At 36.7% G+C, this 20656-nt stretch overlaps 1 protein-coding gene across 1 annotated transcript; it reads right to left on the bottom strand.

Annotated features, from left to right (window-relative positions):
* Window positions 1-818: 818 nt before the first annotated feature.
* LOC131803411 (uncharacterized) lies at window positions 819-2072 on the bottom strand. Its single transcript, XM_059124700.1, has one exon. It carries the CDS (start codon window positions 2070-2072, stop codon window positions 819-821), a length of 1254 nt encoding a protein of 417 aa, XP_058980683.1.
* Between the last annotated feature and the right edge of the window lie 18584 nt (window positions 2073-20656).

Raw genomic sequence — 20656 nt, 5'->3', positions numbered from 1 at the left:
GGAGGGCCCCGTGGAACTATTGACCAGTCTATCGTCTACGGACGAACGTATCTCGGATCTAACACTCGGACGAGACTCAGAACTTGTGTACGGACGGGACCTTGGACTAAGACGAGAACGGGATGAATAACTGAGCTTGGAACTCTTACTAGGATCCTCGTGCAATAAATAATGATGGACCCCTCCACATTTGAAGCAGACCTTACGACTGTGGCATTCCTTGGCATGGTGCCATTTAGTTAAACATCGTGTGCAGTCCCGATGTGCATTAACCACCTGTATGCGAGCTTCTACAGGCATGGCAAGAAATTTTCTGCATGCAGCAAGTGGGTGCCGACGATTACAAACCCGACACCCGCGAGAATTCAACATGGGTTCATTCGAAGAGTTGGATGCGCCCGCAGATACGGACTCTGACATAATAGCCCTAGAGGATGATGGAACGACCATAGTTGGAAGGTCACCCACAGTTATGGGATCAGGTCGTGGTCGGGTATTTTCCGCGATAGACGGTAGTACCGAAGAACCCGCAGTTACGGATTCAGATGAGTTTCCGCGAGATGGATCCGCAGTTACGGATCCCGATGGCAATTTGGAGATAGGACAAATCATGGAATCCGCAGTTACGGACTCTGTTTCCGACTCCACTAGTTTAACGGCCGCAATGGGCCTTACCAGATCGTCAACCGCTTCGGATGTTGTACGCTTTTTGGCGGTAGTAATAGTATCCGCCTTCTCTAACACATCGTCGATTTTCGCGATTAGTTCAATATCGAAAATATTGGTGGCGTCCATTATTCTAAGGGAAAAAAAATATTTTAAATTTCTTCATTCGTCGATTGGTCGGTCAGAATGACCAACTTAGCTATCGGCCGCTTTACAACGCCGTTTGTCGTACGAACGTCCACGACACGAACATGTCCGTCTACACCGGGATAAACATTTATAACACGACCTAACTTCCATGAGGTCGGTGGTAGATTTTCTTGTCGAACGACGACTAAATCACCCCTATCTACTTCCCTTTCAGGGTACTTCCACTTGTACCGCATATGCAAATTTTTGAGATATTCCTCCTTCCATCTGATACAAAATTGATTAGCAAGCGCTTGGACTTTTCTAAATCGATTCACGAGCGAGATCGGTGATTCATTAACCATGGGTTCAGGAGGAGCAAGTAAAGGCGCGCCAATAAGAAAGTGACCTGGTGTTAAGGAAGCTAATTCACCCGGATCGTCTGACATAGGACAAAGCGGCCGCGAATTCAAACAAGCCTCTATGCGAGCTAATACTGTCGCCATTTCTTCAAAGGTAAACCCAAGATTTCGACAGTGTTTTCGGAAATGTTGCTTAAAACTTTTCACTCCCGCTTCCCATAGACCACCCATATGTGGTGCACCAGCTGGAATGAATTTCCATACGACACCCTGCTGAACAAGAGCCTCTGAAGCTGAATCACAACTTTCACGAATGAAACGTCTATAATTCCGCTCAATTTTACGGGAAGCTCCTACGAAATTTGTGCCATTATCCGAAAATATAGTACCTGGACAACCTCGACGTGCTATAAAGCGATGTAATGCGGCTATAAAATTGGCAGTGGACAAATCCGATACTGCCTCCAAATGAATAGCCTTGGTCGAGAAGCAAACGAATACACAAACATATCCTTTTGTAATTTTGCAAGCCCGACCCAAAAACGATTTTATCTCAAAGGGACCAGCAAAGTCCACGCCAGTTGTAGTAAACGCCCTATCGATAATTGTTCTTTCCGGAGGAAGAGCGGCCATTATTTGACTACAATGTTTCTTTTTATCTAAAATGCATACCTTACAATGACGAATGACAGAGCGAATCAAATTTTTTACTCTGGGAATCCAGTATTCCATTCTCAAGATACGAAGCATCAGCTGTGTTCCTCCGTGAACACTCTTGACGTGAGTATATTCCACCAAAAGTCTAGCGAACCTACTTTTATATGGCAGAATAATGGGACAACGTTCTGAGGGTGAAAGTGTGGGTGACCGCGCCAAACGACCATCCATGCACATGACACCATTTTCCACAAGCATTGGATTAAGTGGAACTAAATGACTCGAGTGTGTCACGGGTTTTTTATCCATCAAATCCTTATACTCTTTAGCGAAGTGGACCTTTTGAGTGATGACTATCAACCGTAAGCGAACCTCATTAAATTCCGAAGTTGTAATATTTTTCTGAGAGTAATAATATTTACCTCGGTACCGAGAATGTGTTTGACGCAAAAATCTAAGCATGTAAGCGACAGCCCGAATACCTTTTACAAATGACGAATATCTGTCCAAAATATCTGTAAAGGTTGCCGAAAAGAATGAGAAATGACACTGCACCGAACGCATTTCTATGTCTGTCTCAAGCGGAGTTAAATCTCGAATAGACCAACTCGATTTATCTTGGCTGAGCCAATCTGGCCCATGCCACCAAAGAGAGCTAGAAGCTAACTCTGCAGGAGTTACACCTCGACTTCCAAGGTCCGCAGGATTATCTTCTGACCGAACGTGATACCAATTATGGTTGCCAACATTTTCTTGAATACTGCCGACCCTATTGGCAACAAATGTAGTCCAAGTTGAAGGTGTTTTTCGAAGCCATGATAAAACAATAGTAGAATCCGTCCAACAATATACTTGACGAAATTTTATGTCGATCTCCCTCACTATAACTTTCAAAAGTTCCGAAGCTAAGACTGCGCCACAAAGCTCTAAGCGAGGAAGTGAAATTGATTTTATTGGGGCCACTTTGGTCTTACTAGACAATAAATGCACGAACACATTTTGACCTGGTACTTCAACTCGAATATATACTACCCCCGCGTATGCCTTAATCGAGGCATCTGAAAACACGTGTAGTTCCGCGGAACATTGGGGGGTATATTGGACCCAACGAGGAATTTGTATTCGATTAACTTCATGGTAGGATTCAACAAATTTACGCCATTCCGAGTAAGTAGTTTCCACAAGGGGGTCGTCCCAACCGATTTGATCGAACCAGACCTTTTGCATAATAATTTTTGCCGTGACAATAACTGGCCCTAACCAGCCGACAGGGTCAAACAACTTAGCTATTGCCGAAAGAACTTCCCTCTTTGTATAACTCGATTTTTTCTCTATAGACTTGACATCAAAATAAAATGAATCTAACCTAGCATTCCACCTTATACCAAGAGGTTTAGAACTACTAGCTTCTACAAATGACATCAATTGCGCATCTACCAAATGTTCTGGGGGGAAACAGTTCAAAATATTTTTATCATTGGCTGTCCATTTTCTAAGCTCAAACTTCGCCGATGAAAGTGCCGAAATAAGTTGATCCCTAGCTGTTACCGCTGTCTCAAGATCATGAGCACCGGCCAAAACATCATCCACGTACATGGATTTTCGCAATATGTGCGCTGCTAAAGGGAATTCATTTTCTGTTTCCTCCGCGAGTTGCAAAAGAGTTCTAATAGCTAAGTATGGAGCGCAATTCAAGTCGAAAGTCACAGTTTGCAATTCAAAATCTTGAATTGGTTTTATTGGCGAGTCGCTATAGAGAATTTTTTGAAGCGGAGTGTGCCGAGGGTCTACTCGTATCTGCCGATACATTTGGGTTATATCCGAGTTAAACACGAATTTGAATACTCGCCAACGAAGTATCAGAAGAACAAGATCGAGTTGTAAAGTGGGTCCAACATGTAAAATATCGTTTAAACTATTCCCATTAGAAGTTTTATTCGAAGCATTAAAGACAACACGAAGTTTAGTTGTCTGCTTTTCGGGGTTAATTACCGGATGGTGAGGCAAATAACAAGAGAGGCTGTCAAGACTATCAGCAGAAACTGACTTCATATGATCGAGTTCTAAATATTCAGTCAAAACTTGATCGTACGTAATTTTAACCTCCGGTTTTTTCAAAAGAGATGCTTCATTCCGAATGAACTGCTTAAGGACATTACCCCGAGATTCTCCTAAATACCTATCTGCATCTAAGTCAGTTCGTATGGGCAAGGTTACCATGTATCTACCGTCAGATAATCTATGCGTAGTTCGAACATAGTTTTCCTCACAAAGACGATCAGAGGGGGACAACATTTTTCGTTTAGGAAGCTCTTCTAACTCCCAGAATCGAAGCAAAGTTTTGTTAAGCGAATCCTCTTCTTCAACATTTATTGTGGTAGCAAAGGTTTGAATTACCGACGATGGAATCGGCCCAGTGACAAGCCAACCGAAAACTGTATTTTGTGCTAACAACGATCCGGACACAATAGAACGACAACCTTCCAACAAGATTTTAGGGTATAAATCTGCCCCAAGCAGCAGATCTACTGGACGTGAATCGAATAAATTAATGTCAGCCAAACGAATATTGGGAATATGCGACCTAAAATCTGATGAGACGGTGAACGAAGGTAAATTTCCAGAATCACAAGGACTTCCAATTTTTATCGAACAAACTTTGCGTGAATGTGCCGAAATTGCACAATTAACGCCCGAAATACTAATATTGGTTGAAGAAATTGGGAGTTTTAGACGGTTCTGGAGCCGCTCAGATAAAAAGGACGATTCAGAAGCAGGGTCTATCAACGCCCTAGCTGGGTAAGAAATTCCACAATGAATTAAGTTCACCATTGCGGTTCCTAAAAGCACAGATTTATTTTGTGCCGCGTGAAATACTTGTCGGGAATTACCATTAGTCGATGTAGCAGGAACTGCTGGATCGACCGAAGAACTTTGAGCACGATTTAAAACGTTATTACTATTTCTATTAGGAGAGGTTGGGGCCGAAGATGATTTAGAAGGCGAAGAATCAGTTCTATGCAACAATGAGTGATGTGTTCTACCACATTTAGAACACCGATGTTTGCTAATACAATTTTTAACCTCATGACCATTTCTCAGACAATTCACACATAGGCGTCGACGCTTAACGATAGAAAATCTTGTGGAGATCGACATATTTTTGAAACGAGGACATTCAAAAAGCCAATGATTATGTTGCGGGCAAAGAACACAAGAGCTATTTTAGGGGGATTTGAAATTATCCGATGACTTCGATTTTGTCATATGTGTTTGTACCTTTTTTACAACAGATTTTGTTGCCTGTTCACTTCCCCTCATATCATGCAAGCACATTAAAGTTCGAATCCTTTCAGTTAAGAAGCTATCCAAATCTTTCCAAAGTGATATTGCCGATTTGTCTTTTACGCTTTGTTCCCACAACGTTTGCGTAATTTTTGGTAACCGTTGAAGACACAAGAAAACCAAAAATGGGTCCCAATTTTCAGTACGGATGTCATAGATGGACATCGCCGACAAACAAGCATTAATTCCACGTTGTAGGGTTTTTAATCCCGAGGGGGATTCATTTTGTAATATTGGCAAAGCAAAAAGAATTTTAAATTGGTTGTGGACAAGTAACCGAGGATTGTCATAATTATCTTTTAAAGCTTTCCACGCAAGACCGAAACTGCGGTGAGTCAACGGAAATCTCGAGATAATTTCTCGAGCCTCTCCACTAGTTTTGCGCGTAAGATGGCAAAGACGCTCTATATCGCTTAAACGCGAATTATTTATGTACACCGTGCTAAAAAGGTCTCTAAACGTGGGCCAAGATTGAAAATCTCCTTCGAAAACATCTATATCACACGGAGGAAGCGCTAAACTGTGCATAATGTCATTATTCGGAGGATCAATTAAACTCTGATGAACACTAGGATTCCCAATATTCGACATTGGGGAGCTAGTCTTACCTACTTCCTGGGAAGTATATGTAGCAGAATTCGCTATCTCTAAAGCTACATCAGAAGACTGTAATTCTTGAGGAGTATTACAGGGATGCTGCAAAAGTGAGACTACTGAACTACTACGAGAGGAGTTCAGCGATTTTCTCGAACCTCGAAACTCTAACAACCTATTATTTATATCTGTTAAGCATTTCATATATTCCTGGTGCACGACCTCATATGATCAGCGGACTCGATCATTTCTTTAGTGGAGTCCTCAGACGTTTCCAAGAAGAGCATACATGTATCGAAGACATCCTGGGTCTTTTTCCAATATTTTTCTAGCTCGGCGCTACGAACTTCTAATGCACAGAGGTTAATTTCCTCTGGTTTCATTGCCCGAACCTGTTCCACGAACCTGACGAAGGTATCCGAAACCCGGATGAAGCTGTCCAATGGAGTATACGACACATTTAAAAGTTTTATTTAAATAAGGAACAACAATCAAATAGTTCACAAGAATTTTTTTTTTTTTAATTTTGACGACTTTCTTTGAAGAGAAACTCGAAATGTAAACGAAGAATTTCCGTAGGCCATCAGAAATATTCAATTTAGTTTTATCAAATGATTTTATTCTTTTCGAGAGAAACCAATTTCTTCTGGAAAAGAATAAATATCAAACAAATTTTGCACAACTTCCGACAAAAAGTTGAAAAGATTCCAAATTTCAAAAAAAGGCGACCTAATTCTTCACGAGAGAAACCAATTTCTTCTAGAAAAGAATCAAAATCGAACAATTTTATTTAAAATTAGGCAAAAATATTCAACGACTTCAATTTTAAACGAACCCGACCTAATTCTTCACGAGAGAAACCAATTTCTTCTAGAAAAGAATTAAAATCGACCAAAATTTCCAAGAATTCTTAAAAAGATGTATGCCAACAGCAGTAGCTAATATGAAGTTTTACCAAACAATTAATAAAACTTCCCCAAATGCTAAAATTTTCCCGAAATTCTTAAAGAAAATCAACGAAGGTTTTTTAATAATGGCACAAAAATTACCAAAATGATCAAAAACTGTAAAATTTCCGACAAAAACCCAATCAAATTCTTGAAATTGCAATGAAATTCTAAAAACCAATCAAAAAATGACCGAAATGTCCGAAAACAAATCAAAAAACAAGCTTTTTTCCAAAAATTTGAACGAAAAAATCCAAAAAAATTGCGAAAAACAACAAAATATTTAAATTTTTGTGTATAGAAAATATATAAAATGTTAAATAAAAAATATATATTTAACTAAATTTTCAAAAATATAAATTATTATTTAAAAAATATTTACTTTCGTAAAAAATAATCAAAAAAGTATATTATTTATACGAAGCGACCAATAAATCGACCAATGCGGACTGTAGAGTGCACGATATTTAATTATTTCCAAAATAATTACAATTTGTTCACACATACACCATTAACATATATAACAATTTTTTTCACCTTTGTACCAACGTATTAACTAACCACCATCGACCGAACCGAATGGTGTAGCGCACACGTAACAAAGAAGAAAGAAAAAGAGAAATAAAAAACTAGGCGAGCGACGGCTGCCTAACCAAGCATATGTATGTAACTGGTGTATGTATGTAAAAACATCAAACAGACGATCGACGATCGCAAGCGTACATATGTCACACGCGTAAATATGTAAATATAATTATGTATGATGGATCAGTGAAAAATAGAAAATATGAACAAGTGATTTTTGGAGTTTGGTGGTGTTTTTTTTCTTTTGTTATTCTTTTTTAATGTGAACGAACACTAGAGTGAGTGGATGCTATTGCAATATTTATTATATTTATTTATTAAAATTATTCAAATTATCATTTAAAAATCGATTGCACCACAATTAATATTAAAAATAATTTATTTAAATTTTATCCACTCACTTTTGAAACAAAATTCACTTGTTAATAATTATTTTTTAAACACAAAAATATTCTTTTTTTCCACTGATCACTATGTCCGTCCAAGACTAATAAACAAGAGAACGATAGAAGGACGGACAAACAAAGGGAATACGCGACGCGTTGCAAAACGGCCGTTGTTGTTGTAAAAAAAGAATAGGTTAACGAACTATATTTTGGTTTTGTTATTAATTTCGATAGTTATTTTTTTTCGCGAGCTCACAATAAAAAAACACTGCACTGACCTACCTTTTGTTGATGACGATGTAAATGATGATGATGATGTAAATAAAGTAATGGGGGATGATGATGTTGTTGCTGTTGGGAAGAACCAAACAAAAAAATCCAATTAGACAACGATACCAAGTAGCTCGTATCCGGCTCGATTGGACCAAATAATGTTACCGCCGAAATTGCGTGTAAAAATAAATAAAATAAAAACACGAACGTTTTAATTTTAAATTCAAATAAAGTATGGTAGATTTATTGGGAAAAAATAATAAATAAGAAAAAGGTGTAGGACAGATTACCTGTTGGTTGGTTTTGCAGCGAGAACAAGAGTGAGTTTTTAATAATGTCGAAAGAGGCGTCGGCGGCAAATTTATACTCGTTAGAATCTGCATTTGACAGTTCAATGTTGTAACAAAAAGGAATATGCAGATTGTAACGAGTATAGCATTCGATAAAGTCTCAAACACAATGAATGTGGAGACGACAAAAGAAATTAATGAACTTATGATTCTAAATTAAACAGCCATAATTTGAGATCACTTTTTTAAGCACGAATTAATGAAAACTTTAAAATGGCCATAACTCTTTAAATATTGAGTTTTCGGCGTTTTTAGCTATTATTGGTGATCAATTTCTTAAGCACGAATTAATCAATACTTTAAAATGGCCATAACTCCTTAAATATTGAGTTTTCGGTGTTTTTAGCTATTATTTGTGATCACTTTTTTAAGCACGATTTAATGAAAACTTTAAAATGGCCATAGCTCCATAAATAGTGAGTTTTCGGCGTTTTTAGCTATTATTTGTGATCACTTTTTTAAAAGCGAATTAATGAAAACTTTAAAATGGCCATAACTCCTTAGATACTGAGTTTTCGGCGATTTTAGCTATCATTTGTGATCATTTTTTTTAGCACGAATTAATGAAAACTTTAAAATGGCCATAACTCCTTAGATATTGTGTTTTCGGCGATTTTAGCTATTATTTGTGATCACTTTTTAAGCACGAATTAATGAAAACTTTAAAATGGCCATAACTCCTTAAATATTGAGTTTTCGGCTTTTTTAGCTATTATTTGTTATCACTTTTTTAGGCACGAATTAATGAAAACTTTAAAATGGCCATAACTCCTTAAATATTGAGTTTTCGGCGTTTTTAGCTATTATTTGTGATCACTTATTTAAGCACGAATTAACGAAAACTTTAAAATGGCCATAACTCCTTAAATATTGAGTTTTCGGCGTTTTTAGCTATTATTTGTGATCAATAGCTTGCTTCGCTTGTGGCAATAGCTTCTTAAATATTAAGTTTTCGGGTAGATAGTTCTGCATTTTATAGAACCGTCATTAAACGGTACCTCGGTTTTTAGTATTTTAGCCACATCATTTTCGAATGGAATTGTATAAAATTTGGCATTTTAAGTTCATAGTAGCCAGCAATCCTCCTATTTGTATATCCTTCAAATAACTGTACTGGACACCATTCGGATGTTTGTCAGATATTTTAATGGAATTGTTTGGAATGATTTCGTATTAAAAGACAATGTATGCAGGTGCTCGTCACATTGGTCTTTTGACGATTCTGTCCACAGTTTTTAGGAAATTCTTAGCAAACAAGAATCAATTTGCAAATATGGAAATATGGAAATGGTGGGGACAAATTTCCTAAATATATATACTGATTTCTTTTCCTAAGTGTGAAGGCCATTAACATTTGTTTATTGACCTCAATAATTTTAAAAATAAATTTTTTTCTCGTATTAAATAACGCGTTCATTTAAAACCAAACTAAAGTAATTTTATATTATTCAATTAAATCTATTTCCTTTGAATGTGTCATGCTCTACTACATGCATATAATATAACCTGACCTTATAAATTTCTTTTCATGTTGTACCTGCAATCTTTTCTTTAGCCAAGAATAAATACCACAAACTAATAAGCTATTCACCACCATTAGCATTCTTGTTCATTGATTTTCAACAAAAGACTTGCAGCTGCTGACCACATTTAATGCCTTGGACTGCAATTATCGACAATTTATCATTAATTAAGTGAATCTAAAAACCTAACCAATACTATGTTATTGTGGGATTTCTTTATGAATATCGAACAAAGCCATACTCGATGGCATTCATAATGGCAATTTGTTGAATACATTACTACACTTAATCACACGCACACACATGCATCGCTTACTTACATGTGCAATCGTATTAATTTTTGCTTTAAGAAATCAATTGATTAAATTTATCACCACCAACATTCTCCTGTGACATACATTTTCCATATGAATCAAATATTTTTCTTTGCTAAAAATTTAAATATATTCAGACATTGTATAGAATAAATATTGTGTTAAATTTGTTTCATAGACATATATTTGTTTAACGAATTTTGAAAATGCGAGCCTATGTAGTAGCCTGGGGATAAACAATGAGACGATAACACCACTCAAAAACATACATACACACACGTACATATACAACAAAACTAATCGCTCATCAACCATAAAGAGCAACAAATTTAACAAGACTCCACCTTAGGGACATCAAGTGGTAGTGGCCCAAATTTAGGGAGAAACTAGTAAGCGAAAGGAAGCCATACACAGAAAAGAGGACAACAATGCCTTGACGGACAAGAAAATACCCTAGTAGCCTACTAAAAAACAAACAATGTAACTTTTAAGTGTGTGATACAGCATAAAGTAAGCACAAGTTAAAGTCCAGCAGAGCCGACCATGTGATATCCTACACCCCTATAATTATACCCTCCACCTTGCTTAAAGGAGGGTATATTACCTTTGTCATCCCGTTTGTAACATCCTTAAATATTCGTCGCAGACCCTATAAAGTGTACATATTTATAATCAATATAAAATTCTGAGTCGATTTAACGATGTACGTCTGTCTGTTTAAATCACATTATTTGATGTAGGATGGATGTATTGCTAATGATATAAATCGGTTCACGTTTTGATATAGCCGCCATATAATGGTACCTCCCGATATTCGGTATTTTGATGATTTTCGCCACATTTATTCACCGATTTGTCTAAGAATTGGTATTTGTATGTCACAATGGGTTCTAGCTCCGGTGGCGAAAAATTGTATGTATAGGTCGACATTTTTTATAGCTCTCATATAACAATATCTCCCTTGCCTCATTTTTTCACTGATTGTTTTTTTCGCAATGGCTCTAGATTCCCGTTTTGGTTAGCCCCCATATAACGTTACCTCCCGATATTCGGTACTTTGATGATTTTTTCAACAAATTTGTCTAAAAATTGGAATTTGTAGGTCGTATTAGGCTTTATCTCCGTTGGTGCAACATTGTATGTATACGTCCACGTTTATATATAGCCCCAATATAACGGTAACTCCCGATATTCGGTATTTTGATGATTTTTGCCACATTTTCCCACTGATTGGTATTTGTAGTTCGCAATGGGTTTTAGCTTCCGTGGCGGAACATATATAACGATACTGATGTTCGGTATTTTGACAATCCTAGTCTCACTTACCCACGAAATGGTTTAAATTTTGGTATTTCGGAAGATTTAGTAGACAGCAATCCTCCCCAAATATATTTGTCCGTCTGTTATAATCGATAATAAGCAATAATTTTGCAGAGAAAAAAATCTGCCAACATGGGCAATATAAATTACTTTTTTCTTCAAGGTAATATTTTACATATCGCAATTTGCTGAGCGCATTATTAATATGAGATATTTAGAGTTTCGACTCGGTTCTACCTCCTGTCACGGAACATTGATTTCTTATGGCCCCCAAATAATGGTACCTCCAAATGATGGTACCTTCTACCTCCTGGGGAAGAATCAGATATCCCGCATTTTGATATTGTTAAATAGGGGCATTCAAAGTCGATCTAGAGGTGTCCCTCCGTTCGTTTTCGTGGCTGGCTGACTGGTGACCCCATAACTCTCGAAGTTATTATCTGATTTCGTCCAAACTTCCTACTTGTAAATATTATTAGCAAACTAAGCTTGGATTCAAAGATAGGTAATATTGGTCCACTTCTTCTGTTACCTCCTCAGCAAAAGGTCAAAATAATTCATGCCATTTATACTAACATTACACATTTGGCGAACAATTTACTTTAAAGAGAACGAAGATATATACGATAGCTGAATCCAAAATCTGAACCGATTTCGAAAAAATGGTCAAGATTATTTAATGGCTGTATTTGATATCTTGTACCGAATATCTTGTTATGAAGTGAATATAACGGATGTGGAGGACTCAAATATGAAATCGGATCGGATCACGTGCAGAATTTTAGTATAATCGAGCAATAAATGCGACTTGCACTTTTGTTACAAAAATAAATGGACAGACGGATGGATGGACATGCATAAATTAAATCAGAATGTAATTCTATGAAGATCATCAAAAACAGCTGTGGATCTATCTCGTTAAAAGCAAATGCCCGATGAGCCGGGACTGCGGCTCAAATGGTCCAACCATTGGTCCAACCGTGCGACAATTGAAGCGGGCACGTTTGTTTTTATATAACCTCCACAAAAAATAGTCGCATGATCTAGATAGTAGTTGACCCGTCTCGAAAGTGAAATGAAATGTTCACCATACTCTCCTTCTAAAAAACAAACAACGTGACATGCAAGTCAAGCTCTTGCATTTTACCCAAAACAAAGTTATATACTATCTCACGGTAGCGCTCACTATTTACAGTCCTATCACAATTCACAGTACCTTTGAAGAAGTACAGGCCAATGATGCCATCAGCACATATACTGCACCAAACTGTAACTTTTTCAGGATGTATTGGAAGCTTTTGCAAAACTTCTGGCCAAAATTCAGGCTCCAAAATCGATTTTTTTCTTATTTACGTACCCAGTGAGTTAATAATAAGCTTTGTACCAAGCGCAATTTTTCAAAGAAAGTGACCAACTTTCGAAGGGCCTATTCACCAAAAATTCTGCTTTGTAGCTTGTCGTTTCAATTGTTGCACCAACTGTGTTTTCAAAGACTTTACGCAGAAGTAAGTAAGGAAAGATCAATAGTCGGGCGGGCCGACTATATGAGACCCTACACCACTATGCGTATTTTGTAGATTTCCCGTATGTGAAGTAGACCATACCACCTATGAACTTTACTTGAATGTGTATTATGGCTTTAGAGTAGGCACAATTTGGGAACTATATCCAACTCTGCGTAGATTTAAAAGAAATTTCACAGAGGCTTCTGTACCTCTAATACCAAATAACATTGCTGTATAGTGCATGTTATGACTTCGATGTGGATTATCTAAAAAAATATTTATTTGAGCAATAGATATACTGGGCCGAGTTTCACCGAATGGTAAAATTCAGTTGCATATGAAAAAATCTGTTCAATTTGGTTGAAATTACAATAAGGTGAGCAATACCCGTAAAAACGGATGAAGATGTATATCGAAGCTATATAAACATCTGAACCGACCTCGAAAAAATTTGGCAGAGGTATTTTCGAGCTGTATCTGATGTCCATTGTTGAGGAGTGCATATTACACATGTGACGGACACGGACGAACACCAAATCGGATGAAACATATATATGGGAGCTATAGCTATATCTGAAACAATTTTTACCATTATCTGAAGCGCTGGCTTTTATAATATCTATATAAATATCTGAACCGATCTCGACAAAATTTGACAGAGGTTTTTTCGAGCAGTATCTGTTGAGGAGTGCGTATTACACATGTGACGGACCTTAACACCAAATCGGATGAAACATATATATAAATCTGAACCGATCTTGACAAAAATCTGAAACACTTATTTCTGAGCCGTATATGATATCTGGTACCAAAGATCATTGTTGTGGAGTGCATATTACGCTTGTGAGGGGCTTTGAACCCCAAATCGGATAAAACACATATATAGGAGCTATAGCTATATCTGAACCGATGTACATTTAAATTTGAAATACTGGTTTCTAGAATGAATTCGGTTGGATGTGCCAAAATTAAGTCTATTAGCTATTTGGTGCACAATTAACCTGATGTCGCATAAAGATATATATGGAAGCTACATCCTAATCCGAACCGATCTCTATAGAATTTGACAGAGATATTTTCGATATCATAAGTTATCTAGTATCAAATACCATTCTTGTGGAGTGCATACTACACGTGCAAGGGACTTTACCCCAAATCGGATAAAACATATATATGCGAGCTATAGCTATATCTGAGCCGATTTATTTGAATTACTGGTTTCTAGGATGAATTCAGTCGGAAGTGCCAAAGTTCATTTGGGCTGATATTCGCTATTCGGTGCACAATTAAACTGATATCGAAAAAGATATATATGGGAGCTATATCCTAATCTGAACCGATCTCGACCTCTCTGACATACATATTTTCGAGCGGTGTCTGATGCCCTACCTACCAAGAATCATTCTTGTGGAGTATATATTACGCATGCGAGGGACTTACAACCACAAATCGGATGAAACATATATGGGTGCTATATCTGAACCGATTTCTCCAAATTTGATGTGGTATGTTGAGTAACAGTGGCCAAATTGCCGCGATCGCTGATGAATCGATAATATATTGTCGTCATTAACTCTGGCCGATAGAGCTGCCATATATTCTTCATTCAAATTTCTATGGTGATCTAGGTCTTCGCACAGCTCCGATGTAACGGTACCACCCTATATACAATATTTTGATGATTTTAGCAACATTATTCACCGTTTATTTCAAGATTGGAATTTGAATATGGTATAGGCTTATGATAAACAATGCCTGTGTAGGTCCACGTCGTATAGACCCCAATATAACGGCTATATTTGGTATTTTTAAAATGTTAACAGAATTTTTTAAGGATTTCTTTTTGAATATTTCCAAATTCGTTCCAAACGGTGGAGGGTATTCAAAGTTCGGCCCGGCCGAACTTACTGCTTTTTAACTTGTAAAGTTATTTGAACACATTTAAATTCTCCACACTGCTTCCCTAATACTCTAAAGAAAACATGCTAGACATTATACCCTACAGTTTTTTTTTTTTATTTTTTACCAATTCACTTACGACGTTTTCACAACATGAGGATTTTGTTGTAAGTTTAAATTTCGTAACTAGAACTGAAGGTCACAAAATCCCATAAGATTGTCAGTATGTTTCTGGAACAAAAAAATTGCCTGCTTTGTTTTCATGTGTGTGCGTGTTTGCCTCAAGCCTATCTGCTCTGACTTAAAAACTGTGAGGATACTAAAAGCCTGTATGTGATAAATTATAGCCCTAAGTGTTGTTGACATGTGTCGGTGCCAAAGCTATTTCACCCGTTTTTTCTAGCTGATCTATTGTAGTGGAAGAAAATAGGGTTAAAACGGAAAGTTTTAATTTTTAAAAGAACATCGTTTATAATACACCATATGCTGTTGTGGATAAATTATTGTCATAGGCTGTAGTACGCATTACGAACTTCAAATACCAAAGTTGAAACAATTCCGTTGAATAATGTCACTAAGATCATAAAAAAGCCGAATATCGGGAGTTGCCGTTATATGGGGGCTATACGAGTGCGTGGAACTGAACGGACAATTTTCTGTCTTAGGCTGTAGTATCCATTACGAACTTCAAACACCAAAAATAGGGAGATATCATTATATGGGGGCTATACCAAAACGTGCCCATTTTCAATACCAAAAGTTCTGCAGACATCGCTAAATCGACGTAGCATTTAATGCTGATTGAGGGGGTTACAAAAAGGAATGACAAACTTAATATACCCTCCATACTATAGTGGAGGGTATAAAAAAATATTGGGTTCAGCAAAATTTGATGAAAATCTAACACTTCTAAGTTTATGCGAATAATTGTTGATCAAAATGTAAATCTTTTGTGGGGAGTAAGCTGATGAATTTTACATTCACCACAGATCTCTGGTTGTCAAGTCTTAAAAGAATCTCTGACTTGTTTCGCAAGTTATGTAAGACGCAAATATTGAAAATTGCGACCCTTTCTGGGAGTGCTACCAGAAGGGGTGGGACGATATATATCATTTGCACACCAAAGCTTTTGTTAATAAAAATATTGGGATGTGTGAAAGTTGTATGGAATCGGTTGTTTACTATGCGTTTTGTGAGTTTCATGGCTATTCAAAATTTTGCCCCCATTGTGGGAGCGGTACCAGAAGGAGTAAGCCGACATATCCCATCTTCACAACATATTTTCTTTTAGTGGAAATATTAGAATGTATGAAGTTTAGAATGTATCGTATGCTTATTTCGAAATGTATGAGCTTCATGGTGATTCAAAAGTTTGACACTTTGTGTGGGAGGTACCAGAAAGAGAGAAAATGCACTTCCCATCTTCTCACAAGATCTAGTGTTAGTAAAAATATTGGAATGTGTGCAATTTGAAGAAAAATAGGATGCAAATTTCGTAATAGTTATGATTTTATAAAATCAAATTTAAATTATCACATTAAAAATATTTTGAGGTGGAGGTACCGGAACAAGTGAACTTATGTTGCCCATCTCTGAACTCGATCTAAGTTCGACAATAATATTATGATCTACCAAGTTTGGATTAAATCCGATGCTCCCTTGGAGAGTTATCGTGCGCACAAACCAGAGTGACGGACACCCTCAGATCGACTCCAAATGACTGATTATAACTCAAGAACGGCTGGACGGATTTTGATGATCCTCATCAATTTAGATTGGCCTGTTGGCAGAAAATAATATAATCTAAAAATATCGCATAAAAAGATGCTAATAAAAAGGTCAACATATTATTGCAATATCTTGTGACATATTTATATCGGATCAGCGTAGTCGATTTAGCGATTTCCGTCCGGATGTCTGTTGTAATCACGCTATCTTTCAAACGAATTGGAATATAAGGCTAAAGTTTTGGACACATGTGTATTTTGTATATTTATTTTGTATTTGTATATACCCCCTGATATTCGGTATTTTGGTGATTTTACCCAGATTTTTCAACGGAGTTGTCTAAAATTCAACACAAGGACTTTCTTGTGGGTATTTGCAAGATAATAGTCTATATAGGTCCACGATATCGTATAGCCCCCATATAACGGTACCCCCCGATATTCGGTATTTTGATGATTTTAGCCATATTTTCCTATGGTATTATCTGAAAATCCACACAAGGAATTCCTTGTGAGTACTTTATACCTTGGAAGAGAATTATCCATATAGGTCCACGATATCGTATAGCCCTCATATAACGCTACCCCCCGATATTCGGTATTTTGGTGATTTTACCCAGATTTTTCAAAGGAATTGTCTAAAATTCCACACAAGGAGTTTCTTGTGTGTATTTTACCCCCTGCAAGATAATTGTCTTTAGTGGTCCACGATATCGTATAGCCCCCATATAACGATATTCGGTATTTTGATGATTTAAGCCACATTTCTCAATGGAATTGTCTGAAATTACACAGAAGAAGTTCATTGTGAGTACTTTACCACCAGACGTAGATTTGTCTGTATAGGTCCACAATATTGTATATCACCCAAATATATCGGCACCTTACGATATTCGGTATTTTAAAGATTTTAACAGAATTTTTAATGGATTTCGTTTTTTGAAAATTTCCTAATTCGTTCCAATTGGTGAAGGGTATGCAAATTTCGGCCCGGCCGAACTTACTGTTTTTTACTTGTTGTGTTTAAAGTTTGTAAAGGGTATTACAAAAAAAACAATTGCGTATGCAGGTCTACGTCTTCCTAGACGTGCTTTGGAAGATATTTATACCCTACACCACAAGGTGGTCAGGGTATTATGTCTTTGTGATTTTGTTTTTAACAGGCAAAAGGAAACGAGATGGACCCATAGTTCCTTTTAATGATCTGCATAGAATCACATTCTGAGTCGATTTATGCATGTCCGTCCGTCCGTCTGTCCGTGTATTTTTGTAAACAGAGTACAGTTCGAATTTATTGCCCTATCCAGATGGAATTTTACGCAAATCATTTGTTTGGCCCAAGGACGAACCCTATTGAAATTGGATATAACCGGCCAAAATTTAAATATAGCTCCCATATATATCTTCGTCCGATTTTCCTTTTATTAACGTGTAATAACGAATATTATGGAATATGGACGAATATTAAAGAATAACGTGTAATAACGAATACAACCAAATTAGGCCTGAAAATAAGTATGCCAAATTTGATCGAAATCGGTTCAGATATAGCTATAGCTCCCATATATATTGTTCATCCGATTTGTTATTTTTGCCCTCTGCAGCCGTAATATGCTCTCTGTAACAACAACATTTGGGGGAATATAGCAAATACAGCTCAGAAATACACTTGCTAAATTTTATCGAGATCGGTTCAGATATGGATATAGCTCCCATATATAACTTCGTCCGATTTACCTTTTATTGTGAACCAAACGTCTAATATTAGTCCAAATTGGTCATCCGGTTTGTTATATTTGTTACCCACAATCGTAATATGCACTCCGTAACAACGATATTCAGGGAAATATATCAAACACAGCTCAGAAATATCTTTGCCGAATTTTATCGAGATCGGTTCCGATTTGGATATAGCTTTCATATAGATCTTTATCCGATTTCAAATTAATTGTGCACCAAATAGGCAATACAAATCCGAATTTATAAGATACAAATGCTTTGGCATATTTAGTCCTTTGAACTTTAAATTATAATTATAATCATAGCGTGTATGATTGAATTCTCCCATAAAAACTTTTTATTGTTATGCGGAGCTCTACTAAATTAGCAAAGTGGTGTAGGGTATCATATCGACTTTAAGACTTTCTTTACTGGTTAGGCTTTAAATGGGCCAAGAACCTAAAAATATTCTAGATTTTGCAGTCTGCTTACAGTTTCCAACAACGGACCAATATACATGTATTTTTTATGAGGTTAGAGTTTAGGACAGTGCTGAAGCATGGCATTTTAAGTGATCATGGCATAATATTTAGCTGGTAAAATGCACCACAATTTTGTGTGAAAAATACCAAAATTAACGAAATCATAAATGCACGATAGGAGCTTTGCATTGATACTGGTTTATTTTACAAGTATAGCGAAATATCGGAGATACAGGAAATCATATAGAGAGGAATCAGAATTTACAAATATTCCTTTGAATTCCCATTAAAACGACATAGGGCCTAATTATGGGACAAATGCTGCGAAGGTAAGTATGAGTTCGTGGTTTCGGTCAAAATCCAAGATAAAACTTTTGCAGGACTATGTGACATTTTTTCAAGAATGAAATGAAAATAAATAATGCATGGTAAAAATGATGAATGTAAAATTTCTTACCTTTCCGAAAGAGCGAATTATGTTTTGAACATCTGCTCAGTGAAATACCGATGTTTTTCTTTGGTAGAACGTACGCTTTTGGAAAATATTGGTTCCAGATCTATCATGATTATCCGACAAGAGGAGCAACTATGTTTAACATTTGCTTCTTTATGTAGTAGATTTGGGGATGTTTCTTAGGGGAACCTTCATTCTAGTCAAAAGGGTTTCAGATCAGCAGAAGCTTTTCCGCAAACTGTAGTGTTGTATGGTAGCAAATGACCGACTCCTCCCGACTATAGCCTTTTCTTACTTTTCGACTATGGTGTACTTTTTAATTGTCAAATTTACCTACCGGGTGAGTTGAAATGACACCTCTCCAAAAGAGTTGAATTTCAGAAGTAACTTCACATTAGAATTCCATTATCAAATTAAAATCCCATTCTAGTATTTTTATACCCTACAACACTATGTGTTGGGGGTATTATAAGTTTGATTGGGCCAAAAATTATGTAACATCACGAAATATTGGTTTCCCACATAGGAAAGTATATATGGATCTTCCTATCTCGCCGAGCTGAGTCGATCTAGCTATATATGTCCGTCCGTCCGTCCGTCCGTCCATCTGTCCGTCTGTCCATGTTAATTTGTAATCACTCTACAGGTCGCAATTATGGCCCGATCTTTACGAAATTTAGAATGGAGATGGGGTCTAGGGTCAGAATAGAACCCTATTTCTTTTGGAGATGATCGCATAATATTTAGGGGTTGAAATGGACCAAAAACTGAAAAATTTACTGATAATGGACCAATCGAATCGGAAGTTAGCATGGTGCTAAAGCTTAGGGGTGGCTAGAAGTCTTCCAATTTTGATGGTCATCGGGTAATATTTAGTGGGTGAAATAGACCATAACATTTGTGTTAAATGAAAATCAAATTTTCCATTAAATCGTGATTATTTTTAATCCCGGCGAAATCACAAATAGACGAACAGCTCAATTCTGACCGTTACGTCGATGCCGATAGTAAATATATCGGATATATATAGCGAAATATATACAATGTGTATATACAAAGGAAGGGGATGTTAGTTATAATGCTTATATCTCAAGAATGCCTAGACCGATTTTGGCAAATTGTGTCAATTTAGAATGCCTTATTGGCATCAAAAAATTAAATTTAAAAAAATCGCATAAAAAGATGCCGATAATGATTTAAATATAGATTTTGTAGTACTTTCTGACACTTTTTTATTTTTTCATTTTTTATCGCATGCGATTTTTCATTTTGACTGCAACACAGGTTGGGGTTATTGTGTACGGATTGCAATTATTGTCCAATCCTCAAGAAAATTTTCATAAGTGCAGGGTTAGGCTCAAATGGGCTAGGCCTATTGGTTTTAAAGATGTCCGCAATATATTTGGTGGTTGAAATGGA

The sequence above is a fragment of the Musca domestica genome, unplaced genomic scaffold (genome assembly GCF_030504385.1).
Source record: "Musca domestica strain aabys unplaced genomic scaffold, Musca_domestica.polishedcontigs.V.1.1 3, whole genome shotgun sequence".
Lineage (NCBI taxonomy): Eukaryota > Metazoa > Arthropoda > Insecta > Diptera > Muscidae > Musca > Musca domestica.
This window is presented reverse-complemented; position numbering and strand designations above follow the sequence as displayed.